The sequence below is a fragment of the Vombatus ursinus genome, unplaced genomic scaffold (genome assembly GCF_900497805.2).
Source record: "Vombatus ursinus unplaced genomic scaffold, bare-nosed wombat genome assembly UNPS02014773.1, whole genome shotgun sequence".
Classification (NCBI taxonomy): Eukaryota; Metazoa; Chordata; class Mammalia; order Diprotodontia; family Vombatidae; genus Vombatus; species Vombatus ursinus.
The window spans coordinates 40,637,578-40,652,657 of record NW_020954551.1 but is presented as its reverse complement, the minus strand read 5'-3'; the positions used below and the strand labels follow the sequence as shown (position 1 = coordinate 40,652,657).

Sequence of the window (15,080 nt, the reverse complement as noted above, 5' to 3'; positions counted from 1 at the left end):
ATCCATTGGTTTTGATTCTATCTCCTAAAACCACATGGAACAAGTCAAATCTTTCTGCCACATGGATAGCCTTCAAATAGGTGAAGATGGCACATGTATCCATCCACTAACTGCTTACCTCCCCCATCCCCCAGGTTGTCTTTTCTCTAGGGAAATATTCCCAAGTGCTTTCATCATTTCTCTTATGATGTTTATTACCTGTGTGACCTTGAACTTCAGCTCACCTGTGTCTCAGTTTTCTCATCTATAAAATAAGCTTTAAATCTAGGAGGTTATGGTTCTCAGACACTATTTTCTGGGCACACTTCTGTTCATGAATGTTCCCTTAAAAACATATACCTAGAATGCAAGAGAGCACTCCAGCTGGGCTCTGACCAGGGAAGAGAATAGCGGGATTAATGCCTCCCTTGAGATACCTATTACATAGCCTAATATTATCTTGTTTCTATGAGCAGCCAATTCACCCCCTATGGGCTCCCATCATTTTGAACTGATTACTGTTCTTTTTAACATGTGTTGGCCTATTTTATGGTTTTTAGGTTTAGTTATTTTTATAATGAACATCTATATTTAATTTATAAATATATAAGTAGAGTCCTCTGATAATTAGAGCTATTCAGTAATGAATGGGCTACTCCTGGAGGTCCTGAGTTCCTCCTTACCTAAGGTACTCAAGTAGGCAGCTCTTTGTGGAGAACACTGTGGAAGAGAGTCATTCTTGGGGTAGGAGCTGGCCTAGGTATGATCTAAGGCCCTTCCCACCTCTGGGATTCTGTTGATTCTATGAATTTACACCAGTGTTGATTGAGGTCTCAGTTAAAATATGCTCTTTGTAGATTGGACCATGCACATAAGTTACAGAATTTCAGTTAGAAGGGATCCGCAGAGATTACCTAGCCTGACTCACCTTTGCTTGAGAATCCCTTAAACAACACCTCCAACAGGCTGCCATCCAGCCTCTAGGATGGGCAACTCACCACTTCCCTGTGAAGCAGCCCGTTCTGGTCTTGCCTTAATTGTTACAAAACGTCGTTGTCTCTTAAATTGGGCTAAAATCTACCTTTCTGCCACTTGACCTGCAGTTCTAAGTTCTCATCTGGCAGAAAAGGTCCAAATGACCATTTCTCAAGGGCCCCTTCCATGATCGCTTTGCTCTTGGCCCAGCTTACTGTGTTCTCCACCTCTTTGCCAGCATCCTTGCCTTCTACTTCACTCTCCCCCACCCCAGCTTTCTATCTCCTCTTTCTGTAGTATCTCCCCCTTAGAATGTAAGCTCTTTGAGGGCAGGGACTGCTTTGTTTGTTTGTACTTGTATCCCTAACACTTAGCACAATGCCTGGCACATAGTAAGTGCTTAATAGATGACCAATTTGTTTGTCTTACACTTCTTTCCCAACATGCCTTCTGATACTTGAAGTCTGCTCTCAAATCTCCCATCTCCCTTATGACCCCCAGTTTTCTCTTCTTTCAGCTGAACAACCCCACCTCCTTCCATGAATACGCATATGGTAAACGAAGTTTGCATCACGATCAACTAAGTTTTTTTATACTAGTAAGAAACTTTTATTAATCTTCAATATTAGCATTTTTACTTTTCTAATAATTTTCAATTATTAGAATGAAAAAAACTTAAGGTCAAAATGAAGTTATCAAAGCATTTATATGACTAAAGGAAGAGGAGGGAAACAGGAAAGAAAGCCCAATCCCCAAAGGGCCAGTAAGTATGCTAGATATGGTAGCAGCTTTTATGAAGGTTTATTTAATCAGGCTGCTTCTGGCCCCAGCAAATCCTCATGCAGTCTGTGTGCTTCGGATCTGGGAGAGGACCCACAATGCTCTGATACCAGTGGAGAGATAGGATAAGGTGGGACTCTCATTTAGGAAGTTTCTTCCTCTCCAAAATTCAACCATCAACTCCCAGATGGAGTACATGGCTTTCCTTGTTCTTACCTGCTGATTAACATGGCCGTGATGATGGGAAACCAGCCTGTCTTCAGTACTTGGGTGATGGAAGGGCTCTTGTTTATTATGAAAATCCATATTGGGATCAGGGAGAAGAAGAAGAAACAGATCACTGGGAACAGGTAATATAGGTCTGGCAAGAGAGAAGAGACACATGTACCATGTTAACATGTGACTGGAGAATAAAAGCTTGTCGAAGGCATCTGTCTCTGTATTCCCAGTACCTGGTATACAGTAGGAATTTAATAAATGTTTTCTGAAACTGAGACCTTTCCTGATTACCCCATCTCGCCCCACCCCCCTTCCCAGGGCTTTCTTTCCCCTCTGAGGTTACCTTCTGTTACACGATATGTCTTGTACACTGCTGTTTATTTAAATGCCTCCCACATTAGACTCCAAGCTCAGGGCAGGAACTATTTTCACCTTTCACCTTCTTTGTATTCTCAGTGCTTAGCATTGTGCTTGGCACAGCAATTAGAAATGCTTGTTGATTGACTGATTGATCACAATGTCTAAGAAACTTGGCATTGGAGAAGAATTAAGAGAATACTCTTCCTCTTGCAGAGGTGGGGGACTATGGGTATGGAATACTGTATATGCCAGACTCAGCAGGCATGTTAGTTTTGATGAGCAGCTTTTTTCCTCTTTTTTTTTCTTTTTTTGGTGAGGCAACTGGGGTTAAGTGACTTGCCTAGAGTCATACAGCACTAGCTGTATTATGTTTTGTGTCTGAGGCCTCAGACTCAGGTCCTCCTGACTTCAGGGCTGGTGCTCTATCCACTGTGCCACCTAGCTGCCCCTTTCTTCTCCTTTTTTATTCTTTGTTACAATGATTAGCTGTTTGGTAATGAGTGGGGCAGGGATATATCTGGGGATGAAGGTGATATAAAAATAAGGGATATTGATAATTTTTTTTAAAAGGCAAAGATGCGTAATCGTTTGATTAAAATGGCCCAAATGTGACTTTGGGCACATTTCTTGACCTCTGTGGGCCTCAATTTCTGTATCTATAAAATGGAAGGTTAGGATGCTTTCTAAGGTCCCTTCCAGCCTTACATCCAGCAATTCTTGGTATGAATTCTCCTTGCAGAATGGAAGCCACAATGAGACACCAGGGTTGGAGCTACAATCTTCATTTCTGGGCTCAGTCGCCTCCTAGATAATTTATTTTCACTTGTTGCCAAAAAGCCTCCATCCTAACCCTGGGCCCGAGACTCCAAGCTGTTTCAGCGAGATGAGTTCATTGGAGGGAGACAGCCTGAGTCATGAGCCTGAGGTCCCAGGGGAAGGCCACTGGACAGAGCAGCTGGGCCTCTCGACTTGATTCTCAAGCCTCGAAAGCTGGTTTGCCTTAGACTTGGCAGTCTTGAGATGAACACAACCTTGCTTTTCTTTCTGCTGAGAGTTAACCATTGGCCTTGGATATTTAACAAAAAGCTCACAGAGTTTCTCTGCAAAAACTCATTAAAAGCACCCTTCCCTCTTAGAGAGACCTGGAAGGGCCCCTGGAGGTCATCTAGTTATGGTCATCTTGTTTTCCAGACAAGGGCAATGAGGCCATGCTGTTTCTCTCATTCAGGGGAGGAGCATTTTTCCTCCTCAGGAAGAAGGGATGGGAAATGGAGCGTTGGGACTATGACCAGTGGTTTCTTGTTACCTGTGGGATGCTGGGCCAAGTCATTTCAACTCTGGGGAAGCCTTAGTTTTCTCATCTACAAAACAAGGTGGTTGGACGACAAGATCCCCGAGATCCAAGGCAGCTCTTAAATCCCATGATCGCATAAATCCCATGATCTTGCCTGGAGACAAGAGCTTCTCCTTACACCATGAACCCCACTGCTTCCAATCCCTTATTTCTGAATGCAGAACCCTCTATCTCAGAAAGTTTTTCCATGAGAGACTGGATCACTCACTACCTTAGTACAGTTGCTACAATATTTTCCCCCCATTTCCTTGGGAGAAACCCTCTCATTTTATAGACGTAAATATACGAGGTGCCCAGAATCAAAGAGGGTTCCCAGCCAAACCCTCCAACTCCAAAGCTAGGACTCTTTCCTGTACATAATACTGCCTTTCATGTGCTTTTAACAGTCATTTAGCAACCTGCAACATCCCTGGTCTATGTCATATCTCCTCTTCCAGCACAGGATACAACCACTCCCCATCTCTGTGCCTGGGCTCATGTTGTATCACCCACTTAATATGCCCTCCTCCCCTTCTCCATCTTTCCCATAGTTTTTCAAGGTCCAGCTTATATGACACTTCCTCCATGAAGCCTTCCCTGATCTCCCACCAGAGATGATACCTCCTTCCTCTGGGAGAGTTATATATTAGCTGTAGGAGGCACCCTATTTGTATTTGGACTAAGAAGCATTACCTTCTGTGTACTTCTCTTATCTCTCCCCTACTAGAAACTTTAAAATGTTTTACTGATATCTTTTGTCTTTAAATCAGCCATTTGAAATACCTCCTCCTACTGAACCTTCCTTTGTGACAAAGAAAAGCAATTCAGCAAAACCATTTGATCCAGTGACCACAGCTGATAATATATGTCCCCAGAGCTCTCTGTCTCTCTAGGTAAAGGGGAAGGTATATTTCTGTAACCCTATTCCCAACCTGACTGAGTTTCCTTCTCTTAACTTCTTAAGCGAAGTTATACTTTTCCTACTCACTCTCTCCCAGCTGGCACATTGGACCTGGAGTCAGGAAGACCTGAGCCCCAGACATTGACTAGCTCTGTGGCCTTGGGCAAGTCACTTAACCTCTGTCTGCCTTAGTTTCCTATCTGTAAAACTGGAATACTTACAGCACCTACCTAACAGTTGTTGTGAGGATCAAATAAGATAATATGGCTAAAACACTTAGCTCAGTGCCTGGCACATAGTTGGCTCTATAGAAATGCTTATTCCCTTCCCCATCCACCCAGGTGCCTAGCACCTACTACCTAGCAGATTAATGTTTGCAGGAGGAATGAATTATCTGTCCCCTTTCTGACCCTCTCCAGTACATATTGTCTATATCACATATGTTAACAATTGATCACTGGCTCCCCTATATCATTGTTCTCACTCTCATATGTGTTTCTCATTACCCTTCATATCTCATTGAAATCTGCCATCTCTGAAAAATGAATGAATAAGCATTTATTAAGCACTTACTGTGTGCAAAGCAATGCCTACTGAACTGTGCCCAGATGTGGGGCCGAGCAGCCTGAGCCTAATGGCTCTTCTGCCTGACAGCCCCTTAAATACTTGAAGACAGTTCTCATGTCCCCAGGCTTCTCTTCCCAGGCTAATCATCCCCCGTTCCTTTGCCTAATCTTCCCGTGCTGTGATCTCAAGGCTATTTGCCATCTTGGTTCCCCTTCTCTGGATATACTTCAGTTTATCATTGTCCTTATCATTACCATTGTGGGACTATCGTCTCTCTCCTTTTGGGCCCTAAGCCTCTCTCAGTGCACCCCAGGATCACAGGGCTGCAATGGAATCCTCTTAAGGCTCTCTGAAGCACAAAACATAGGCGAGCTCTTTTTCCCTGCAAGGATGGGGAGGGGGGAGGGAGGAGTAGAGATCAGGGCTGGAAGATAAAATTGGCAGCACAAATTGGGGAGGGTGGGGAAGGCAGCTCATGGAAACAATAATGAAGAAAAGCCCTCACTTGTCTTGCCCCCAGAGGGTTAAGTCAAGTGGGCTTGGCACCGAGACAGGCCCCAAAGTCTCCATTTCTTAGGTGATAACAATACGCCTTTTGGATCGATTTTCATCCTTGTTTCCAAAAAGGCCTCACTATAACCCTGGGCCTGAGGCCCTAGCCTTGCTTTGTAGACAAGCAGAGGGTGGAGAGAGATGCTGAGCCTCAGGTCCCAGAGGAAAAGCCACGGCCTGACTTTGGCCCAGACATAGCAGAGCAACTACATTCGAAAATGTGGAAGGTTCTCGGTGTGCCCACTGGGAACCAATGAAGGGCTCAGGGGTGGCTGGCAGCCTTGGGGATTCTGGGGGCTGGTCTCTTCTGTCATGGGAGCTAATGTGCCACAGCTGGCATTGTTTCTGCTTTGAGCTGATCACTGGCTTGGCTATCCTATAAAAAGCTCTCAATTCCTCAATGGAGTCTCATGAAGAAACTTTCTGTTGCAGGGGTCGTTTTTCCTAAGGCAAAAAAACTGCGGGAGGTGGGGGGAAGGCAGTGCTCTATAGTCTTATGGCCCAGGAGTGCTCCCCTACCCCCCTGCCCCCAAAAGTCTTCTGAAGCTACACTAGTGAGTTCACTGATCACAGAGGGAGACAAAGTTAAAAATCATCCAAGAGCTAGGGAGAGATTCAAAAGACTCTGGAGTGGTGCCCCAGATAAGAACTAGGAGGCATAGATCACAACTCTGGAGGCGCACGCGCGCGCGCGCGCGCGTGTGTGTGTGTGTGTGTGTAGGGGACTTTGGTCCTAGTTCTAGCTTTGCCATCTTCACCTTTCTGGACCTCAGTCTCCTCACCTGTAAAAGCAGGGAGTTGAATGATACGGTCTCTTAGGCCTCTTTCAGCTCTGACTGTTCTAAGGCCCCCTCCAGCTGTGACATTCTATATTCTAAGGTCCCTCTTAGCTCTGACATTCTGTGTTCTAAGGCCCCTGTCAGCTCTGACATTCTGTATTCTCAGGTCCCTCCTAGCTGTAACATTCTTTGTTACCAACTTCCTTTCTAGCTCGGACATACTGCTTCTGAGGTCCCTTACAGTTTTAATTGTCTATGTACTAAGGTCCCTCCCAGCTACGACATGCTGTGTCCCAAGGTCTCTTCCATCTCGACATTCTGTCCTAAGTTTCCTTCTTGCTTTAACATGCCATTTCCTAAGGACCCTTCCAGCTCTGACCTTTTAAGTTTGTTTCTAAAGTCCCTTTCAGCTCTCATACACTAGGATTTTAAAATATGACACAGAGGAAGCCCCTGGAAGGTTTAAGTGTAGCTGCTAAGATACTATCTTCTAGCTTAATTAATGGCTCCTTCTACTCGAGACGCCATCTTTATACAAGGCGGCTCAGATGGCAGCTTCTTGTAAAAGTTCAGTTAGGGACAACTCTAAAAAATGGAGAGAAAGGGGTGGGGAGTATAGCATTCAACAAGACCCCAGGGATGGGGAGGCTCGTAAAACCCGTGGATTACTTCCTGGGCAGCTGTATCACATGGCCTGCGATCACCACCTTATTTTGGAGAAAAGGGACACTCTAGTGTGTTCCATACCATCTTCCAATAGGCTGATTTTATGTCAGATACTTTCTCTTCTGGACTCAGCTCAAGGGTCACTTCCTCCCTGAAGCTGACCTTGGGGCCTTGATTGATTTTTCTTCCCTTGACCTTAAGCAAGAGATTTCTCCTCCCTGAGACCTTGTTTTCCTCATTCACCATCATTACAACCAGCCTTGGAGTCAAGAAGGCCTGTGTTCAAGTCCATTGTGACCATAAACTGACTCTGTGACCTGGTCGAGTCACTTAACCTCTCACTGCCCCAGACAACTTCCTGTGACTCTATTACTCAGGGAAGATGCTGATTTACAGTGGTAGAGAACATGCCTTTCACATTGATGAAATCACAGCTTTGGTTGTGAAAAAAGATATTTTGTAGAGGGCTTAGAGGTTTCAAAACACTAAGGACATTATCTCATTTGACCTTCCCATCTTCCCGTATCCCTCTTCCCCCATTAAGTACTACGTGCATGATTCCCAATTTACAGATGGGGAAACTGAGGCTCAGATATGCCTCACCCAGAGCCATGTAGCACTATAGTAAGTGTCTAAGGCAGGATTTGAACTCAGGTTATCCTGACTCCAACCCCAACATACTATTAGGCAGCTAGGATAGTGTGCTGTAGAGTCAGGACATTTTCTATTACTTCCATTTCCAGTTGTTTCAGTCATGTCTAATTCTTCATGACCCCATTTGGGGTTTTCTCGGCAAAGATACCGGAGTGATTTGCCATTTTTTTCTCCATTTCAGTTTACAGATAAGGAAACTGAGGCAAACAGGGTTAAGTGACTTGCCCATGGTTACACAGCTAGTATCTGAGGCCATATTTGAATTTGGGAAAGCAAGTCTTCCAGACTCTAGGTTCAGTATCAAGTATGCCACCTAGCTGTCTCAGTCAGGAAAACCCAATTCAAATTTAGCCAAAGATACTTATTTACTAATGACCTTGGGCAAATCATTTAACCTCTATTTGTCTCACCTGTAAAATGGAGATTATAACAGCACTTACCTGCAAGGGTTGTTGTGATGATCAAAGGAAACAATATTTGTGAAGTGCTTAGCACTGTGCCTGGCACATATATCAACGAAATGCGTTTATTGATACTATTTTTTTTTCACCATACCATACTACCTCCCTATGAAATGAGGGGTTTAAATTGATTAGATGAACTCAGAGCTGGTTAGAGGGTTAGTTTCAGAGAGTAATTATTAACAGTTCAGTGTCAACATTGGAGAAGGTTTCCAGTGGAGTACCCCCTGGGGTTCTACTTGGCTTAGTACTGCTTACCATTTTTATCAATGACTTGGCTCATTGGCCAAAGGCATCAACCGCATATTTAGCTTGGAGGAAAGAAGAATTGGGGGGGGGGGATGAAAACTGTCTTCAAATACTTGAAGACCTGTTGGAGGGAGGGAGGATTAAGCTTGTTCCACTTGGTTCCAGAGGGCCAAGGCAGAAGCGATGAGTGGGATCTAGAAACAGGCACAGGAGAACAACACTGATGTCAGGAAAGCCTTCCTAATGAGTAAAGTTATCAGAAGTGGAATGGCTGGCCATGAGAGATGGCAGGCTTCCCCCTTTGGAGCTCTCCAAGCAGAAGCTAGATGACCGCTTGTCAAGTACACACAGTGGGATCCTTCCCGTAGGGGTTGGACGAGATGGCCGCTGTGGTCCCTCAGGACAGTCTGCATTTATGAGGCTGCCATTGCTCAGGGCATTGGTGGGGGTGGGGGGAGTCCCTTAGCCTCCCTTCCTCACCTTTAAAATGAAGGAATTGTGTTAGATGGTTTCTGAGGGCCCTTCCAACTCTAAAATCCTGGGAACTGCCTTTGGAGCTAGGTTCTAAGCAGCACTGGAAAGTCAGTTTCATTTTTTTTCTTTTTTGTCTCTCTCTTTTTTTTTAATAGCTATGTATATACTGTTCTAAAGACTCCATATATATAGCATGTACTATTTCTTCAACCAGATCATAAGTTTCTTCAAGGCAGAGATTGCGCCATATTCTCTGGATTGATAACAACAACAGCAATAATCATAGCCAGCATTTAAGTTTTGCGAAGCACTTTACAAATATCTCATTTTTTCCTTCCCCAAATCCTGGGAGGTAGGTGCTATTATTATCACTATTTTACACATGAAGAAACTGAGACAGACAGAGATTAAATGACTTGCCCAGGTCACACAGCTAGTAAGTGTCTGAGGCCAGTTTTGAACTCAGGTCCTCCTGATTCCTGGTCCAGCACTCTACTCCCTACACCATGCAGAATAGATGTTCAAGAAGAATTTTTAAAATACGTATAAACTAATGACATGCTTCTTGGGAGAAAGGGACTGCATCTTGCAACAGAGCCTCCCTTGGAAGCTTTGAAGACTGAGTCTGGGCTTAAAAATAGAGCAAGCTCTCTGGAATTTGTCCCACTTTCCTCCTTGATTTCTGGGACCTTGTCTCTTCTCATGGATCCCCTTCTCAGAATTTTGTGGGAGATTGTCATGTGATTTACAACCCAGTGAGAAAGCTTAGGACAACAACTCCAAAAACTCAAATCAAATAAATAAGAACCAATATGCTTCCCATGTTTTGTCACAGAGAAGTTAATCTAAGCAGAACCTGACCTGGGTTCGAATGCCACCTGGGATCATCTCTTACCTAAAAATGAACTCACCCAATTTTCCCCTTTTGAGACCTCAGGATCAGCCCTAGTCTTATTGAAGTAACGGTAATGTTAATGAAGTAAAGTAATGTTTAGCCTAGGGAAGAGAAGATTTGAGCGAACATAGCAGACCTTGGGTCACCACAAGGAAGTAACTTCATCTCCCTGGGCCTTGGTTTCCCCATCGGCAAACTGGGGGTGGTGGGGAGCATTGTGTGGACTAGGTTGACCTCTAGAGGTTCCGTTCCAGCTCTCGAACTGTGCTCCTAAGATTTACAGAAATGAGTCATAGAACCAGAGTTGGGACACACCTCAGTGGCCACATATGACTGACAACAGCTTGGAGTGCTGCTGCTACTGCCACTAGGGGATTGACATTTCAACAGAGATCAACACATATCTGAAAAAGGAGCTCCTCTCTAAACGGTCATTCAGTCATCACTCAAGTATCTCCAATGAGAGGGGACCTTCTCAGGTAGCCCATCCCACTTCTGGATAGGCCTGATTATCAGAAAAACCCTCCTTACATGAAGTCCACATTTCCTTCTTTGTAATGTCCATCCATTGGTCCCAGTCCTGTTTGAGTCAACAATTCCAGTCCCCTTTTCACATATCAGCCTTTCAAGGTCTTGCCAACATCTACTGCTGTTCCCTCTCAAATCTTCTCTGCCCCAGGCTAAACATTCCCCATTACTTCAACGAGACTAGGGCTTCGGATCCAGAGGGCTCGAAAGGGAAAATTGGGTGAGTTCATTTTCAGACAAGAGATGACCCCAAATGCACATTATCTGGTTTCAGTTTCTGGCCATTCCCTTCTCCCCCGGGGGAGGGGCTCTGGTGATCTGCCAGGCAGTTTTGAACACATGCTGTTATAGTGCATGATGGAATGAGGTCATCTGGCTTGGCACCTGCAGACTTAGCTTACTCTGCAGTTCTATTCAGAATCCGCAGGCAGTTAACCAATCACAGTGGTATGACATCAGGAGGCAAAGGATGCTCCAAAAGCGCTTGAGTGTTCTTGTCTAGGCTCCGCCGATGTTCTGACTGTCTATCGTGTCTCCTCTTGGGGCCTCCACATCCTCAACTATAAAGTGAGGGGCTTTGTAGAGTTCTGCCTCTCCAGATCATTTAATTCACCCCTCCCCCATTTTACAGATGAAGAAACAGCAGCCCAGAGTGGGAGAGTGACTAGCTGAATGTTATACAGAGCAGGAGAGGCAAGGCAAGGACTAGGATGGGGGTCTCCCGAGTTTCAGGCCAATGTTCTTGCCTTGATGACATATAGCCTCCCACAATGGAGGATCTCTAGGTCAGCTGCTTACAGCTGGAGTATTTTAACTCCAGTTTCCTAGAGCAGTCTGGGTTGTGGTTGCTGGGACATATGGTATTTGTACTGGGTACCTCCTGGCCCTACCTTTTTCCCTCCACCTTCTGACTGTGACCCACTGGACCCTGAACCTCTTGCAGGCCATACCTATATATCTGTACAGGATGCTACTGGTGCCTGCTAGAATGCATAGGGATACGAAATCTCCGAGCATGGCTGCGATGGGTGTGGAGATGTTGTCCGGATTGATCCCCATCTTCTGAGCACCCAGCACCACGCATATCATCAGTATTCCTGCAGAGATAAAGAGAGAGAGAGAGAGAGAGAGAGAGAGAGAGAGAGAGAGAGAGAGAGAAGGAGAGAGGGAGGAAGAGAGAGAGAGGGAGAGAGAGAGAGAGAGGAGACAGGGAGGAGGAGAGAGGGGGAGAGACAGTGAAAGGGGGGGAGAGAGAGAGACAGAGAGGGAGAGGAGATTATATTTTCATCTAGTAGGATATGAACAAAGAACAGCACCTTCTAGGGGGCTTTATGGCCTTCCCTCCCAACAACCCTGGAGGCAATAAAGCATCTCTCTCATTACCTTCTAGTCATATTTCAGGTCCACATCCAGCCATCTCTGTTAGCTGGCCTATTAATGGAACCTCTCTTGTAATGGGCACTTCTGCATATCAAACACAGGACAAGAACTGATGTTCTAATGTCTACTTGTCGAGATCCTGCCTGATGCTATCTGAAGCCTAGTAGATGGCTAGGTAGGCAGATAGTTGGGTTTAAGGCAGCTAGGGGGTGCTGTGGATAAAGCACATATTATTTATATTAAAATAAAAAGCTTTTGTTCAAACAAAACCAATGCAACCAAGATTAGAAGGAAAGCAGAAATCTGGGAAACAATCTTTACAGCAAGTGTCTCTGATAAAGGCCTAATTTTTCAAATATTTAGAGAAGTGAGTCAAATTTATAAGAATACATGCCATTCCCCAGATGATAAATGGTCAAAGGATATGAACAGGCAGTTTTCAGATAAAGAAATCAAAGCTTTCTATAGGCATATGAAGAAGTGCTCTAAATCACTTTTGATTAGAGAAATGCAAATTAAAACAACTCAGAGGTACTACCTCACACTATCAGACTGGCTAATATGACAATAAAAAGAAAATGATAAATGTTGGAGAAAATGTGGGAAAATTGGGAAACTAATGTACTGCTGGTGGAGTTGTGAACTGATACAAGCATGATGGAGAGCAATTTGGAACCCTGCCCAAAGGGCAACCAAAGTGTGCTTACCCTTTGATCCAGCATACCACTACTAGGTCTGTATCCCAGAGAGATCTAAAAAAGGGAAAAGGACCTACATGTAAAAAATATTTATAGGAGTCCTATTGGTGGCAGCAAAATATTGGAAATTGAGAGGATGCCCATCAGTTGAGGAATGGCTGAACAAGCTCTGGTATATGAATATAATTGAATAGTACTGTGCAATAAGAAATGATAAACAGGCAGATTTCAGAAAAAAAAAACCTGGAAAGACTTATATGAACTGATACAAAGTGAAATGAACAGAACCAAAAAACATTGTACACAGTATCAGCAACATTGCATGATGATCCACTATGAGTGACTCAGCTCTTCTCAGCAACACAATGATCCAAGACAAGTGCAAATGACTCAGAAAGGAAAATGCTATCAATATCAAGACAAAGAACTGAAGGACTCTGAATGCAGATGGAAGCATATTTTTTTCCATTTACTTTATTCTTTTTCATGTTTTTTTTCTTCCTTTTGATCTGTTTCCTCTTTCACAACTATGACTAATATGGAAATATGTTTTACATGATAGCACATGAATAACCTATATCAAATTGCCTAGTATTTTTGGAAGAGGGAGAAAAATTTGGAACTCAAAATCTTGAAAAATGAATGCTAAAAAATTGTCTTGATATATAACTGGGAAAAATAAAATACTATTAAAAATAAAGGAAAAAAAAAACAATTTGGAGCTGTCTGGGATTTTTTTTAAGACCCAGCAGAGAAGGCTCCAATGAAGGGAGCTTAAAGGATATGATTTCAGGGTGAGCAGGTAGAAGGAATTCAATCAAATCTCCTGTTTGACAACTTCCAGATGTTCCCTGCTGAGAATTAACAGCAACAAGCATTCCCACCTGGAGTGGCATAACCCAAGGCAGAGCCAGCAAGAGGGACGGAGCCTACAAGAGGGGAAAGGGCAGAGGAGCTGGGGGTCTATGCCTTGGATCTGGCAGTTACCCTGGGCAGTGGCCATTGGGAGTGGGAACAATGTCACCTCTAAATATGAAGGTCACACAGATCACTTTGTTTCTAACTTAGTGACAGCCTCTGCTTGGTGGCCACCTCTGCAATCTGCCACAAGTCCTCCACTCTGTGGGGTGGTGCCCTGCTAGAGGGCAGTCCACTAGCTCCCTCCTGGTGGTTTCCTCCTTTTGCTCGCACCACCTTCCAAGATGCCCAGTGCCTAGCAGCTTTTAACCTGTTCTCAGAACCTTCATTTACACCAAAGGCCTCAGTGACTGACAACAGCTTGGAGTGCTGCTGCTACTGCCACTAGGGGATTGACTTTTCAACAGAGATCAAAATCTTAAAGGGACTAAGCTCTAATGCTGGAATTTCAGGCAGAAGGCAGAACATGGGGCTGCATTGGAGAAGTCTTCACTATGCATCCTGCTGTTACCAGTCATGGCACTTCCTGGCCATCTCCTCACTAAGCTGCCTATATTCCAGCCATCGCCTTCACTTGTCCCCCAAAGCAACTCTGGACTCTGCCTCAGGGTCTCTCAGCTCTAAAAGGTGAGCTTTTACTATATCTTGCCTGGAACCAGGCCAACAAACCATACAACATACCAATATACCAGGCTAATTTACCAAGCTGATGCATGTATACCACCCCCCCAACTTTTTATGCATTATCTTACTCTATTAGAATGTAAGCTCCACGAGGGCAGGGTCAGTCTTATATTTGTATCTCTAGTACTTTGCACAGTGGCTAGCATACAGTAAGTGCTTAATCAATTTTCCTTCCTTCCTTCTGTCATCTAATCATCATCTCTCTATCCATTAATCCTCCTATCCATCTATCATCTCTCCATTATCTCCCTTTTCATCTATCCCTCTATCCATCTATCCATTATTTCTCTATCCATCCATCCCTCTATCTATCTATCATCTTTATATCATCCATCCCTTTATCTATCCACTATCTCTCCATCCATCCTTCCATTTATCATCTATATAACATCTCTTGATCCACCCATCCCTCTATCTACCTGTTTATCCATCCATCTTTATCCTCCTCTCATCTATCCATCTATCATAGAGGAACCCCCATCTCATCACTAGCTCCTAGTATCTCATTTACTTTAGCTGGTGGGCTTTGAGGGGAATCCTAAAATTCCTTTAATAGAGAAATCGAAGATTCAATAAAGTTCCTTGAAATTTAGTCCAATGTTCTTATTACAGATGAAGAAATTGAGGCCCAGAGAGCTGCTGTGACTAACCCAGGGTCATATAGCTACATCCCAGAAGGAAGGCTTTGTCAAAACAGTCAACCTGTATTAATACGGAATGTTCTGGAAGATGAATCATAACAGATTTGGGGTGGGGAAAGGGGGAGAGCAATGCCAGAGGAAGAAGGCAATCAGATGGCAATAGCATGTTCTGGGACCAACAAAAAAACAAACAAACAAATATCTTCTGTTTTACCCAATGGGAAGAAAACCACGGTACTTGCCAATGCCAAGAGAACAGAAGAAAGAGCTTTAGATTGGATAATGTGAAGGCCTGAAAGGATCTTAGAGTAAGAATGTCAGTATTGGAGGAGACACTAATGATCATCTGGTTCACCTCCCTCATTTTACAGAGAAGGGATCTGAGAC

The 15,080-nt window shown here is 44.0% G+C and overlaps 1 protein-coding gene across 2 annotated transcripts in view; it reads right to left on the bottom strand.

The window, feature by feature from the left end:
* SLC41A3 (solute carrier family 41 member 3) overlaps positions 1-15,080 on the bottom strand; it is a 66,747-nt gene that overhangs the window by 12,659 nt on the left and 39,008 nt on the right. For both annotated transcript variants that reach the window (XM_027864078.1, XM_027864079.1), the window contains 2 exons: positions 11,323-11,469; positions 1,951-2,095 (listed from right to left, as the gene is read on the bottom strand). In XM_027864078.1, the coding sequence (XP_027719879.1) occupies positions 1,951-2,095; positions 11,323-11,469 (292 nt within the window). The remainder of the gene's footprint in view (positions 1-1,950; positions 2,096-11,322; positions 11,470-15,080) is intronic.